The sequence below is a fragment of the Geotrypetes seraphini genome, chromosome 10 (genome assembly GCF_902459505.1).
Source record: "Geotrypetes seraphini chromosome 10, aGeoSer1.1, whole genome shotgun sequence".
NCBI classification, from domain to species: Eukaryota; Metazoa; Chordata; class Amphibia; order Gymnophiona; family Dermophiidae; genus Geotrypetes; species Geotrypetes seraphini.
The window spans coordinates 73,651,782-73,667,490 of record NC_047093.1 but is presented as its reverse complement, the minus strand read 5'-3'; the positions used below and the strand labels follow the sequence as shown (position 1 = coordinate 73,667,490).

Below are 15,709 nucleotides of genomic sequence, written 5' to 3'. Positions count from 1 at the left end.
GCACAATGTGCAGTGTCAGCACTACATCTTGGGCAGGATTTTCGCTTGCGTCATCTCACTGAGAGTGGCTGCATCTCAGTAATGTGCCACAGGGCACTCTGCACTCAAGCCAAAGGAGATAGAAGGAAAAGGTTCTTCCAAGATGTAGAGTCCAGAAATAAAATACTGAGAAGAAAATGCAAGAGGTAGAATAAAACTGTGGAAAACTATAATGGGTTTTTCCCTTTATCAGCTATTGAAAAAAAGTTTTGTCTAGGTCTGATAATGTCTATAGGCATCACTCACACTGCATTTGCACTTATGTCTTTCCAGTACATCAGCTGGCAGAAAACAGAGGCCTCTCTGTGCACCCTCCCCCTAATTTTATATAATGTACCATAAGTTGCCAATGAGGCACACAATTTTGGCACTCAAATGGAAGTTAGACACCTAACTATACTTAGGCACTATTCTATATATTATTGTCCAAGTGCTTCAGCACGAACCTGCAAAGTGGCCATTCAAGTGGATGGAGCAGGACAGGTCACATGCTTAGGTGCCAGATTTACAGAATACCACAAGTTGCATACCTAAATGCCAACATTTAAATCACTTGAATAATGGCTTTGTTAGTTGTATTATTCCAACCTTAATATCCGTCCATATACTGTTATGATTTAATGGTAAGAAATGGGACTAGATACCAAAATTTTTTCCATAGAGTAATAGTTGATTAAATGTAAAAGCCTCGGTCCCACCACTCCACCGCTGTTAGGATTCTGAACCGCGGGAAGAAATTACGTGGTGACTTTCATCATTGGCTCTTGTGCATTTACCAATAGTCCAATACTAATATCTCTAGTTTTTTATATATATTTAAATATTCATTTTCTATTTTTCTTCAGCTATTTTATCATATATAATGTACACTTATCTCTGCATTGGCCAACATCTGGGAGCCTGACCCGACATGTTTCCCGCCGCTGCGCTTTATCAAGGGTCTCCCGAGGTGGCTGTATTTACACCTGCTTTTTACAAGTTGGGTGCCCAAATGCCAATTTAGGTTCTATTCTATAAAGGAATCTAGGCGCCCCCTATGCTGTTATATAATACAATCTTAGCACACAGATTTTGGGCTCTTAATCTTCAGTGCCCTCTATAGAATTGCTCACTCTCCAACTAAGGTACACAAGTCTGTACAGCTCTACAGACTGGGAAATACATATTCCAGATCACTTTTCACAGTCAAGACTGTATAAAAAAAGCACCACTGTTTAATATTCTGTGCCTCAATCACAGAAATGTGAAACAAGGACAATGAACTTAAAAAGAAAAACCCTCGTACCAACCAACACCTCCTCTGTATGGCTGTTTGTCAGTCCCTAATACCAATTAGTAACATCAAAGTCAGCATTCTATTACCATCATGCTCAAATGTAAACATATTTTAATCCTTGAGGAACATTTTGCAAACGGCGACATGAAAAAAAACAGAATGAATGGCTCAAGCCAAAACACAGTGATTGTGCCCTGCCAAAAATTCTTAATGTGTCACATCCAGCAGCCCCCGCTTTATTACAAACCTTGGCTACTGTACACTGAAGTCTTGTACCACTGCCACGGTATAAATAATGCAGTTAAATGGTTGTGGAAAGTCAAGTTGTAAGATTCATTAGTGTTCTTTAAGCACATTAAAGCAAATGCTGGGCAATTAGAGAACTTTAACACTACCTATGTTTTAGTAATCCTGATGATGTCATAGTATTGCTTCAGGTTCATCTCTCTAGGGGGGGTAATATATCGGAGGTTTTACTACAGAAAGAACAGCGGTTTATTTATCAATGGGGAACTACTGAGCCAATGGAGATGAATAAAGAGGTAGAGAGGCACTCCTTATGAGATTGCTCATTGGACTGATCAGGAATTGGTGGGAGGGACTAGTGAGTATAAAGGCGGGTAAGGTTATCCTGCTCTCAGTATGATTCATTCCTTCCAGTGGGGAGATGTGGTTTTTGAGCCTGCGTCGCAGTTGCCTTATGATGAATAAATAGGATTACAAGTATTTATAATAATGGTATAATTGTTTAAAGTATGAGGGGGGTATATGATGTATAAGTTATGTTTAGTATGGTAGTGAAATGATGCTTATATTGTAGTTGTAATCACAGTGAAAACCTGATGCATCTTCAGCTCCTGAGGACGCCTGTGAGGCGAAACGCAAGATTGTGTTAGGCTGGCTGAGGAGTAGTTGTTATCAAAAGTGAACTTACGTGGCAAGATTTCATTAATACAACAGGAGTTAAGTCCATGAAGCACAAGATTTATAGAGCTGTTTATGGGAAGGACTTTTTAAAGACTGGACAATGAGGAACTGATGTTCCAGGTTTTCGTGGCAGCAAGGGCATATGCCCGGGTTGCATCATGAAAGAGTAAAGCTGTATGTTTATGATAGTGGGTGGTATTTATAATATTTATGGTAAAAATTGAGGTAGATTGAATAAAAATAATATTGGTTTGTGAATAAATATAGTAGTTATCTTCTTCTAATTGTATGGTATGAGTTAAAACAGTGAAAAGGGGAAGATTTTCTTTATATAACGTCCACTCCTTCTGACTGAGAGCACTATCTCCACGGAAGAAAAAGCTTCAGGTATTATTACAGGCAGAGCATGAATGCTCAAACCTCCACCTCATCGGCAAAAAAACTTCCGTAGGGGATGTGCAGTACCACAAACTATGTTGATGCAGGACTAAAACAACCATAACCTAACTATCTTATGGAATTAAGTGTCAATGAAATGTAGCCGACGTTTCACGATAAAGACCGTTTCTTCAGGGCTCGTGGATTTTCACCTTCCAATACGTTTTTTGAGTTGCTTGCGTTTGCTCACCCGCGTCCTGTTGCTGCGGCCATATTCTCATTCATCATTTAAAGAGAGCTAAACCTATCAAATTTTAAGTTTTTTTGCTGATGATGTGGGAGATGGAGGTTTGAGCATTCATGCTCTGCCTGTAATAATACCTGAGGCTTTTTCTTCCATGGGGATAGTGCTCTCAGTCAGAAGGAGTGGAGTCAGTCTAATTTTTATTATTTTATTACCCACTTTCACTTATATTGATATAATACTTTATATAACGTCCGCCATTTGTATTGATAGCAAAAACCAAGAGACATACATTTAATTTTTAATCTTAGGCATCGGAATGGGGAAGCCAAAGGAGACATGGCACCACCAAAATTTCACATATGTAGCTGCCAAAGCTATTGCTTATTCTTCATCTTTAACAAAGCAGCAGGTATACAGAAGTGATATGACATAACGACTGACATAAATTCCGATTGTTGCCCCTGTTCCTGGAACTAAAGTACCACCAACACCTCCCTCACTCTGCAGCAGCTCCACAGGTCCATTCTGGACTTATTGAGCCAAACTGCTGCAGTTTGGCACCATTGCTGGACACCCTCGCAGTACCAGACTGCCAAGACCCACCATTATAACTGGATTTAGGTCAGTTGGAAGACAGGAAGAGCTAGAGGAAACAGCACTGGGATAGGGGGAAAAGGGCTGGAGAAGGCAAGACAGGGTGTGATGTGGTAGTGGAGGGGAAGCCTGCAGGCTGGAGAAAGCAGGCAAGAATATGGTGGTGATTGGTGGGAAGGCCTGCAGGTAGAAGGCTGGAGAAGTCAGGCTGGAGCTGGGGGTAGGGTCTGGTGAAGAGCTTGGAGTGGAGCTTGCCCCCCCCCCAACAAAAAGGCATTATGTTGCACTACCCAGCCAGGACCCCCCCTCCCCCTGTGAAAACTGTATTGCATATAGAGCACAATCAAACCCAGAATCTTTGGTTTCTGCAGAAACCAAATCAACAACAAAACTGGCCACTCGTTTTTTGCAAAATGAAACTGCACTCCTACAACCATAAAAGCTCTCCTACTGGCAGTGCCCCCCCCCCCAAACTGTGATCAGTTTCCCATGCCCCCCTTCCCATCCAACCACCCATAGGCCCTCCCCAGGCCTACTTTAGTGAAGTCCTCATGATTTAGCAGCCTCTTTTGGGGAAGGAACAGACCCCACTCGTTCCTGCCCCAGCATAGGCAGGAGCGAGTCCTCTGCCCATGCTGGTTTCCCATCAGAAAATGGCTGCTCGGACGTTTTGTGGCAGTCACGTGAGGTGGCCACGGGAAGTGTTGGCAGCCACATAGATTGACGCAGCACATGGGGCAGGAATGAAAGGGGTCTGGTTTCTGCCCCAAAAGAGGCTTCACTAAAGTAGGTCCGGAGAAGACTGAAACCTGAACCCATATTTTGGGTTGGTTTCAGTGCCTGTAACAGTTCATACACATTTTCACAATGGGATTACTTTTAGTCAGGTTAATAGTAAGCATTTCAGGGGAGGGGGACAGCTAGGTCAAAATAGTAAACTAAGCATTTGGGAATTGACTTTTCAATCTGTGTAGGAGGTTTTGATTCTGTTTCTCTGTCTGCAGAAATCTGTGAGTGCTTGATCCAAGTGTTGTGTTTAAACACTGATTGTGCTGGCCAAAAATATTCAGACATTTTTTGCCAATATTTGAATAATGGCCAGTACTAAATATCCAGTTAAAGGAGTCTATCCAGATTGCAAAAGTATCGAGTCCACTGCTCAGATAGCTAACCAGATAAAATTAGGAAAGTTCTTTTATTGTGCTACCTTGATGCATGTAGTTATCCGGTTAGCTGACTGGACATTGAAAAATCTTCCAAATTTGCTGTAGCAAAAGAGGCTTCAGCTGCAATTGAAACTGGAAGGCTTTTTTCCCCCCTTTTTTCCCCTTGCTGCTGCTTAGCTCCAGAACTCCAGCGATCACAGCCCTGTACTCTACTGGGCCTACACACAAGAACTGCACCTACTGCTCAGCTCTTGTGCCAGGCACAGTTCTTTCCCCTTTCACGACGGTACTCAGCACAAACAGTGTGCCTATAATTTGCATGCTGTTTGTGTTGAGCATTGCTTGCAAATCCAGTTTCCTCTAGTTGCCAGAGTTCTGTTCATCTGGCCCCTAGTCTGCCTAGTGGTAAGGCCAGCCCTTTTAGGCAAGCGTTTCAGGTACAAAGCTGCAGGCTATGTACAAGATGCAGGCACTATTTATTATAACAGATTGGCAAGAAGAAGTTTTTTTAGATTTGACTTCCCACTTTTCTAAATCTGAGCTCAAGGGGTCCTACATACAGATACAGTAATATTTACTTGCCCAAAAGAGTTTAAAATGTTAGCTTTGTATCTGAACAAAAGAAAAATCCAACAAAAACTGCAGTAAAACAAGCACCAAGCAAAAACCAAAACAAATACTGCAGGCTATGTACAAGATGCAGGCACTATTTATTATAACATAAATGAAACATACAACCTTATTACCGACCAAGGGACCCAACACGGTTCGTGTTTCGGACAACACGCCTTCCTCAGGGGTCCATGGTGGATAAGGTCTAGACAAACAGCAAAAAAAAGTGCCTGTACAAGTCGCACATTCACATTGAGTATTGAACTTGTACAGGCACTTGTTTGCACTTTTTATTGCTGTTTGTCTAGACCTTATCCACCATGGACCCCTGAGGAAGGCGTGTTGTCCGAAACACGGACCGTGTTGGGTCCCTTGGTTGGTAATAAGGTTGTATGTTTCATTTATGTTATAATAAATAGTGCCTGCATCTTGTACATAGCCTGCAGTATTTGTTTTGGTTTTTGCTTGGTGCTTGTTTTACTGCAGTTTTTGTTGGATTTTTCTTTTGTTTAGATACAAAGCTAACATTTTAAACTCTTTTGGGCAAGTAAATATTACTGTATCTGTATGTAGGACCCCTTGAGCTCAGATTTAGAAAAGTGGGAAGTCAAATCTAAAAAAACTTCTTCTTGCCAATCTGGCAGCTGCATCTTGAAGCAGCTTGTCACACCTGGGGATCCGATTGCAGTGAGACTGCTACTGAACAAAGGACCTCTGTTTTCCAAAAAGTACCAAATTTGCCATTCAGGAGTGCCCAGTTCAAAATTCCCGCAGCACCCTGTGGGAGTGCAATTTCATTATGCAAAAACAGAGTGGCCACAAGTCGAGTAACTGCTTCAGGTACAAAATCAGATTATGAGCCCTCAGGGACAGGGAGATGCCTAGTATTTTAGTTATTTGGATTTTGCTCACATCTTTTTCAGTAGTGGATCAAGGTGAGTTATATTAAGTTACACTAGGTATTTCCCTATCCCTGAAGGGCTCACAATCTGATTTTGTATCTGAGGCAATGGAGGCTTACGTGACTTGCCCAGGATTACAAAGAGCAGCAGTGGAATTTGAAACGGACACCTCTGGGTGTTGAGATAACTCATCTGGGGGTACTACTGAAAAAGATGTGAGCAAAATTCAACTTAATAATAAAATCAATATTACTCTGACAATGGCTGCTCTACTTACTGCTGGTTTTTCCAATAAGAGGACAGGTAATTTGATGATACAGTCACACTGTCGTGCCTTAACATGAGCTGATACTTCAGGAATATTAGAGGTAGTTACCTATCCTTCATCATGCACTTTGCTAGTTGAAAATGAATGCACATATTTTGAGGAATGATCTTTCCCTACAGTTCACTAGACCCCAAAGTCCATGTCCTATTTACCTGCCTCGTGGGGATACCCATGATCAAAAGATCTCTACTTGCAATGCACAAAAACCGGACTAGAATCTCCACAAATAGAAGAGGCAGATAGAGCTTTCTTTTAAAACATAACTAGTCAACAGCTTGGATTCATGGTTAGTTGATAACCTAGAACAAGTGTTATTCACTGATGGTGCTTGAAGGCCACAAATGAATTGACCTTTAGGATATCCTTAATGAATAGACAATAAGATTATAACGAATAGGAAAAAATTTGATCATGTGACGTCTCTTCTTAAAGAAGCTCATTGGCTTCCAATTGTTCACAGAATCTCCTACAAAATAGCAATATTAACATTCAATATATTAACAACCAAAGCTCCATTGCTCCATCATTTTTAGAAAGGTACATTATTCCATATATTCCTACTAAAATCCTACTGAGATCAGAGGACAAAAACCTTCTAGTAATTCCATCACTTAGTATAATAAATACAAGGCAAGATACGATCTCTGCAGTTACAGCGCCCAGAATATGGAATTCCTTACCATCATTTATTAAGGAAGAAAAATCACTAAGTAAATTTAAAGGACTATTAAAATGCTGGTTGTACAAGGATGCTTTTGAGACCTAATTACTGGAGTCTCTATTGATCCCATTCGTTGCTTAAACTCATTAGTCCTCTGTCTTAGGCTCTGAGAAATTGAATTTAAAACAAACAAAAAAAAGTTCTTAACTTTCTATTATATTTTTATCAATAATTTTAAAGTTTCTTACCCTCCATTTGTATTTTCCTTGTATGTATCCTTTACTATACTTATTGTAGTTCTCCCTACATCCCTTATGTATTGGTACGTCAGGTCCGTTTGTGTTGGTTTTAATTAATAATTAAGACTTTGTTTTAAATTGTAAATCGCTTTGAATTAATGATATTGCGACACATCAAAATGTTAATAAAACTTGAAACTTGAAATATATTGAATACAATGGATGTAGCATGCAGGCAAATCTCTATTCATTCAGGACATTCTGAAAACCTGAAATTAGTGGACTTGGAAGACTGAAAGTAAATACCACTGGCTTGTAAAAGCAAACAATTTTACTAGGACATCTAGGTCTTATCAACAGATATGTATTCCATATCCAAAATTTAAACAACTGTATGATATTACATTTTAAGTCAACATTACACTCAGAACTCTAGTTTCATATGCCCTAAACCTACCTCAATGAAAGCGGCCACCTCTTGCAGAACAAGATTCCACTCCACTTGATCTTCGGTGTTAAAGCGATGGGTGTAATCTTCAATTTCATCTGACAACTCCTGATAAAAGTCATCCAGAATTAAGGAAAATAATGAAAGTTTGACTAATTGTGTACACACACAATACCAAATATCACTTTGCAAGGAAGATGTGCCTGGTTCAGTGGAAGTGATTAGTGTTACAGGGCTTTGTATGATCTGTGAAGTATTGAATGGAAGGTAATTGAACCACAGGTTCTGTTTTCCTCATTACACATTTGTTAGATTTTTTTTATATTATGCTCAATCATAGTTTTCTTAAGTTTATGTATTCTTTTAGTCAATTTAATTGTAAACTGCTTTTTCGCTCTGAAAAGCAGTATATCAAGTACCAATGAAGTAAATTATTTTGCCCAATATCAGATATAAACCCTTTCAACTTTATAATTTTATTGTTAGTGGCAACACTGTCTCCCTGCTCTCTCTTCATCAAGGTGTAGTAATATAAATGGATACCCTCATTGCAAAACAATTTGTACCTTAGTATTACAGTGTCCCACTGACTCCATCAGGTCTCTGCACTATTTAAGAAGTCTCACCTACAACTTGTTTAGATTCTTAGATTTGCAGAATATAAATAATAAAAATGCAATGAAATGAAAATGGGATGGTAGAAAGGTTTAATCAAACCCTCAAACAGATGCTTAAAAAGGGGATAGGAGAGGAACCAAGGGATTGGGCCCTACTGGTACCCTTCATCCTTTTTGCTGCTCGAGAGAAAGTACAGGACTCACTAGGCATAAGTCCCTATGAACTAATGTTTGGGCATTCCCCAAGGAGGGTGTTAGACATGCTTAGGGATAAATGGGACTTCCCGGAGGAAACAGAAAGTAATGTTATAGAGTATCTAGCATGGCTTAAGGAAGGGTTGAGGCGCGCTCTGGTCCAGGGGAAGAAAAATTTAGAATGGAACCAAAACGACAGAAGACCTATTATGATAGGAAAGCAAGGGCATGCCAGCAACAGGTGGAAGACCAGGTATTAATGCTAGTACCAACTGACTCTCACAAATTCTTGGGCCAATGGAAAGGACCAGGGACAATCACGGAAAAGATAAGGGACGTGGATTATAGAGTAAAGGATAGGAGAGGGCGAGTGCAGACATATCACGTTAACTTGCTCAAGCCCTGAAAAGATAGAGTGGCTCTTACACTGTTCGCACAGCGGGGGCAGGAGGATGACCTGGGTCCACAGGTTGCAGAATTTGACACACAAGGGGAGGTGAATATAGGAACAGACATCTCCCAAAAGCAATTCGGTCAGGTGCAGACGGTGGTCAGTCAATTTGGGGATGTATTTTTCCCACTGCCTGGCAGGACGGAAGTGGTGGCATACGATATTGTGACCAACCCAGGGAAGGTGATACAGGTATAGATTATCGGAGGAAAAGAAAAGGTTGGTGGAAGAGTTAGTCCAGGAAATGCTCACCTTAAGGGTGATAGAGCCTTCGCAGAGCCCCTGGTACAGTCCAATTGTGATCGTCCCCAAGGCAGACGGGACACCCCATTTCTGCCTCAACTTTAGGCAACTGAATGAGGTGTCTCAATTTGACGCATTCCCGATGCCAAGAGTCGATGAGCTGTTGGATAGACTAGGCCAGGCCGAGTTTTTGACAACCCTGGATCTTACAAAAGGGTACTGGCAGATTTCCTTCACGGAGTCCGTGCGGCCAAAGACAGTGTTCAGCACCCCAAGGGGGTTGTTCCAGTTCAGGCCCATGCCTTTTGGCCTTCATGGGGAAGCTGCAACTTGTCAACGCTTAGTCCGTGAGGTGCTCAGGGACCATCATGAGTACGTGAATGCATGCATCAATGACATCATGATACACTCCACAATGTGGGAACAACATCTAGTACACCTAGCTACAGTACTGAGGGCAGTAAGGAAGGCAGGGTTGACAGTGAACCCGAACAAGTGTTTCCTAGCCCAACTGGATGTCAAATATTTAGGGTACACTGTAGGGAGGGGACACATAAGAGTTATGGTAGATAAAGGTTGAATGTATTTGAATATATCCCCGTCATAGCAATAAAAAGCAGCTTAGAGCTTTCCTGGGACTAATTGGGTATTATCAGCGATTCATCTCACATTTTTCAGCCTGGGCAAGGTCCCTCATGGACATGCTAAGGAAGGGAAGCCCAGAAACACTTTGTTGGGAGGAAACTAGTAATCAAGTCTTCAAATCCCTGAGAGAAAGTCTGTGTACCCGCCCAGTATTGAAGGCCATTGATTTCACTCAACCTTAGGTCTTATAGACAGACGCATCAGGCACAGGGCTAGGAGCAGTCCTTAGCCAGGAAAGTCAAGGGGTGGAACACCTAGTGTTGTACCTTAGCAGGAAACTTTACCCGAATGAACGCAGATATGCGACTGTGGAACAAGGAGTTCACATTGGTCACTGATCATGCAGCATTAAAATGGCTAAATACCACGCAGAATAATAATGCACGGCTTACCTGCTGGTACTTAGCACTACAGGCATTCAAGTTCACGGTGGTTCATTGGCCGGGCAAACTGAACACTAATGTAGACATCTTGACCCGGATCCCAGAGAACACAGGGGGGAGTTCTCCAACTTTAAGCAGGAGTCAGCTTTTAAGTGTGGGGGAATGTGACAAACCCAAGTCTGTTTCGGGTCTTGTCTTTAACAAACCCAAATCCGTCCCAGGTTTTGTCTCAGAAATTAAAAGAAAACACACTGAGCCTAGATGTAAGAGATATGGTCAGGTGGCATGCCAATTGACAGAGCTAGCTGACTACTGCTCAGATAGTGAGATGGAGTCAGAGGAGGCATGGCAGGAAAGGGATAGGCAAGAAAGCTGTATCCAGTTTAAACCTGTTCCTGCCACTGTTAGGTTTGCTACCTTTTGAGCAGCCTGTGCCTGTTAGAACTAGGGCTAGAAAGATCCCTGCCAATAATCATAGGGAGCAGGCTAGTATGGGGAAAGCCCTTTACCCACCCAGTCTGAGGGGGTGTGGCTCTCCACAGGATAAAACGTGTCTCCTCAGAACAGGAAGGGGAAGGAGGCAAACGGAAGAGAAGCAGCCAGGGGAGAGGCAACCAGCAGAGGAGAATAAGTTCCTCACTTCCCAGCCAGCAGTGGCTGGGGATACAGATTGGCTGATGGCTGAAGCAGAGGAGCTGGATTCTCCCTCTGAGCTTTGGGAGCAGAATCTTGAGGAAGCCATGGACATTCAAGAAAGCCGGGTAGGAGTTGAGTCTTACCCCATAGCCATAGAAGTGCAATGAAACACTGGAGTTTTGTTTACCTGAAGTTTTGAGCTCCCAGATTATCTGTATTTTTGTGCAAGAGTTTAGGTTCTCCCTTTAGGAATGAACTTTGCCTCTTACCTTAAAACCTTGAGGTTTGCTGCCTTAAAAGGTGTGTATGATTTTCCAGCTACTTGCCAAGCTAGGCAATTACGTTGCTCCTTCTCAGCTGTGTGTGGTTGCTAAAGCAACGTTTCAGAAGGGAACTGATATATGAGACTTGCATTTAACCAGGATAGTGATTGTTTGTGCTAACTTCACTACAGGCAAGCCTGAGATAAGTTTACAGTACCCATGCCTCTGAGCACTTTTCTGTACCTAGGAAAATAATTGAATTTCCAGGAAAAGCATGCTAAAGTGGAAACTGTGTGCTTTGCTACTCAAGCTTCTGGGAGGTGTTTTTGTTTCTCTCTTGTCTGTTCTTATTCAGTAACAGACCAAATTTAAGCAATGGTTTTTGTTTTGTATGAACTGTGAGTAAATCCTGCAAGGATAGAATATAACTGCTCTGGTGAAGAGGACTTAGTTAACTTACCTTGGTAAAGCCCAGAAGCAGAGGACTGCGCTTAGTCTAGTGCTGCCAACTGAAACACTCTGGATTGTGATGTTTTGGATCTTTTTTTATATCATTTCATGAAATGTATTTTTCCTGCAACTGCCAGGCTGAAGCCTGTATTTTGATTTAGTGGGCCAGTGGCTAGAATAAAGTGATTGTTTTTGCCATATATGACTGGATTTATTCCCTGCATGCCCATTAGGGAGATACCTTGCCTGAATAAAGTCCTGAAGGGTCCCTTAGTAGAAAGAGACACACTGAGTCAGAGGTTTTGTCACGTCCCCATGAGCTCGCTGCGCATTTCAGAGGCGTGTGACAAGAGGTGGTTTAAAATTGAAAAGCCCTTTTATGAATCTGGAGACAAGAGGATGAGCAGTAAGAGGTTTACCCTCAACTGGTTGATGAAAAGCTGTGATAGCACTGAGATGGATTCTAATAGATGTAAACTTTAGTCCTGAATCAGACAAATGTGAGAAAGCCAAGGTTCTTCACAATAATCTTCACAATAATCTGCCTGATATTACTGATGAAACGGAGGAGTTTAAAGCCAGTAGAGGGTGGTTCGAGAACTTTAAGAAAAGGACTGGGATCCATAGCGTTGTTATGCATGGGGAGACAGCCAGTTCTAATTTGGAAGCAGCTGAAAAGTTTGTAAAGGAGTTTGTGATCAGTGAAGGCTATGTTTTGAACCAAGTGTTCAATTGTGACGAAACTGGCCTCTTTTGGAAAAAGATGCCCAGACGAACATACTGTATATCTCAAAGGAAGAAAAGTCTGTACCAGGCCATAAACCAATGAAAAACCACCTTACTCTGTTGGCGTGTTGTAATGCTAGTGGGGACTGCAAGATCAAACCTCTCCTCATATACCATTCAGAAAACCCACAGGTCTTTAAGAATAACATCATTAAAAGCAAACTTAATGTTTTGTGGAGATCGAATGTGAAAACATGGGTTACCAGGCAGTTCTTCACTGAGTGGATACATGAGGAGTGTGCTCCTCTTGTAAAGGCTTACCTGTAGGAGAAAAACCTCCCGATAAAGGCTCTCCTTGTCCTCGACAATTCTCCTGCACATCCACCAGGGCTGGAGGATAATTTGGTGGGCGAATATAGCTTCATCAAGATAAAATTTTTGTCCCCCACTACCACTCCTCTTATACAGCCCAAGGACCAGCAGGTGATCTCGAACTTCAAAAAATTGTACCCCAAGGCTATGTTCCAGAGATGTTTTGAAGTTACAAATGAAATGAAACTGACTCTCCGAGAGTTCTGGAAGGATCAATACAATATCCTCCAATGTCTAAGAATCATTGAGAAAGAATGGAGGGAAGTGTCTTTGAGTACGTTGATCTCTGACTGGAAAAATCTCTGACCAGAATGTGTTGATGAAAGGAACATTGAAGGCTTTGAAGAACCACATGTTGTTCCTGACATCGTATCTCTGGGCAAGTCCATGGGTTTGGATGTCAGCGAAGAGGATGTCAACAAGTTAGTGGATGATCATAGGACAGAGCTGACAACGGAAGAGCTTCAGCACCTCAACCAGCAGCAGCAGAAAGAAGTAGCAGAAGAAATTTCTTCAGGAGAGGAAGAGGGAGATGCAGGTACCATACCCACTGCTGAAATCAAGGATCTGCTCAGCATGTGGTCAAAAACACAGGCAGTCATAGAGAAGTGGCATCCCGATAAAGCCCTTGTTAACAGGTGTGTTAACTTATTCAATGATAACATCATTGAACATTTTAGAAAAGTTCAAAAAGGTTGCCATCATCAGACCACTTTGGAATGTTGGTTGGCAAAAGACACCACCAGAATGCAGACACCAGAACCATCTGAACCATCTGTTGCCAACATGGAAGGTGACCCCAAGCCCTCTACAAGTGGTACCTTGGCAAAACGCCTAAAAAGGAGCAGAATGCAGACACCAGCCTGGTAACACATGCTTTCACATTCGATCTCCACCTGAACCACCTGATGCTAATCTGGAAAGTGACTTGCCTTCTAAACAATAATCTCCCTCCTGTTCCAGGTTCCACATCATGATTCGTTATCATTGGTTATTTTATATTACTGTACTGAACATTACTTTACTGTACAGTATTATCATTGGTTAATATCTGAGAGTGTTATGAATAAAGAATTACAAAACAAATCCAGTGTGTTTACTGTTAAATTTATTTGAAAATCTGAATTTGTGGGACCAAGGAACAGATTAATCCAGTTTCTATTATTTTCAATGGGAAAAATTGTCTTGGAACTCGAACGGCGTTCTGGAATAGATTAAGTTCGGATTCCAAGGTACCACTGTACCTATATATAAGAGGTAAACTGGTTTGATTGTAACCAAATGTATACTATGGCAGACACACTGTGCATGCTGATGAGACATTCCCAGTGTTCAAGCCAGCTCCTATGTTAGGAGATAAAACAGCTTATATTCCTTGTCTTAGGAAGTCTGTTAGTAGCCTGATTCCTTCTAGAAATATGGTTGGGGGGAGGGGAAGGAAACAGAGAAGCTATGGGGAGTCAAAGTTCCCAAGTAAAACTTTCCCTGACTCAGGAGAATTCAGGTGGGGGAAGGAAAATTTGCCCTTTACAAGCACTGAGAAACACCCATTGGGGGAATTGCTGAAACATCTGACATCTGGTGGCCAAAGGAGGCTGGGTGAAAAAGGGAACACTCTTAGTAGCAAGGAACTTAAAATCAGCTCTGAGGATTCAGGAGGTGAGGAGTTAGGCAGCACACCTGTCTCCAAGTCCCCTAAAGTGGAAATGCAAGAGCTACCAGGGGAACCTGACCTGAGCTCCCATGGGGAGCTGATGCAGCAAGAGCCAAGTGAGCAGAAAGCTGAAATGGGGCCAGAACTCAAGGAGTGGGCCTGAGCAATACATGCGGCCACTGTAAGGCAATAATGAAGATTAAGCTGTGCTTTTCTGGTGTTTTAACTTTTTCTGCTCAGCCATGCTGGCTCGGGCAGGGAGTGCTGGGCTACTGAAAGCCGCACCCTGTTTAGAGAGAAGTTTTCCTTTCTGAACTATTAAATTTGCTAATGAACTGCAAAACTGCCTTAACCCAGGAAGGTGAAAGAAGGGCATTGTGGGGATTGTAATCTGAGCTAATCACTGAAACTGCACAAATGCCTAAATCAAGGAAGGTGCATGAAGGGCATTGTAGGAATTGTGGTTTTGACTAATCTTTGAAGTGGGGGTTTTTTTCTTTTGGAGTTTAAATGAAGTATGTTTGTGCTTGAACTAAAAAACCCAGGGTAAAAGTGGAAGAAAACCTGGTGTGCAATATTAATGGACTAACGGTGCATTTTGACAACAATAACAATAAAACTGATGAACTCTGACCTGTGTCTGCTCAAGTTTGTGGAAAATACAGTGGCCTGCTAGTGAGCCACAATATCAAATCCCATTACTTTTCCCTAAAGAGCTGGGAATTAGGACTGTGCTAAAAAAAGTATTATGTAGACCTGGATTTCTGTTTTTTTCCTAGTCACACTGCATAGTGAAAGCCAGTACATTACTGTATACTAGTACTGCCCGATTCAGGAAAAAATATTTCTATTCAATTTGATTCAGCCTATTGAATCAATTTTTCGATTCGATTTTTCTGCACAATTCGGTGTTTTTTTCCAAACATCCTGGTGAGTTTATTTTATAGCCTCTTCACTCTCTTTGCCCTATCCTACCCACACTGGTGCTGTGGTGTAAACAAAATAAACAAACAAAAAAGACTTTTCCTCTTTCTGCTACATCCCCTCTTTCTAGATAGGCATAGGTCTGTATCACATTATGTAGATAATTTCTTGTGACTCATTGCATTGGTGCAGTGCGCATGTTTCTTGCCTTGTTAACATTTATTGTACTTAATATACCAAACTCAATAAAATTTTTTGAACTAGAAATACAAGCTCAGCTCTGGCAGGATACAAATTTCAAATCTGACACATTATAATCACAAAACAGAAAAT

The 15,709-nt window shown here is 41.6% G+C and overlaps 1 protein-coding gene across 3 annotated transcripts in view; it reads right to left on the bottom strand.

Annotated features, from left to right (window-relative positions):
- SCAI (suppressor of cancer cell invasion) overlaps positions 1-15,709 on the bottom strand; it is a 247,948-nt gene that overhangs the window by 72,254 nt on the left and 159,985 nt on the right. For all 3 annotated transcript variants that reach the window (XM_033962135.1, XM_033962134.1, XM_033962136.1), the window contains exon 7: positions 7,827-7,925. In XM_033962135.1, the coding sequence (XP_033818026.1) occupies positions 7,827-7,925 (99 nt within the window). The remainder of the gene's footprint in view (positions 1-7,826; positions 7,926-15,709) is intronic.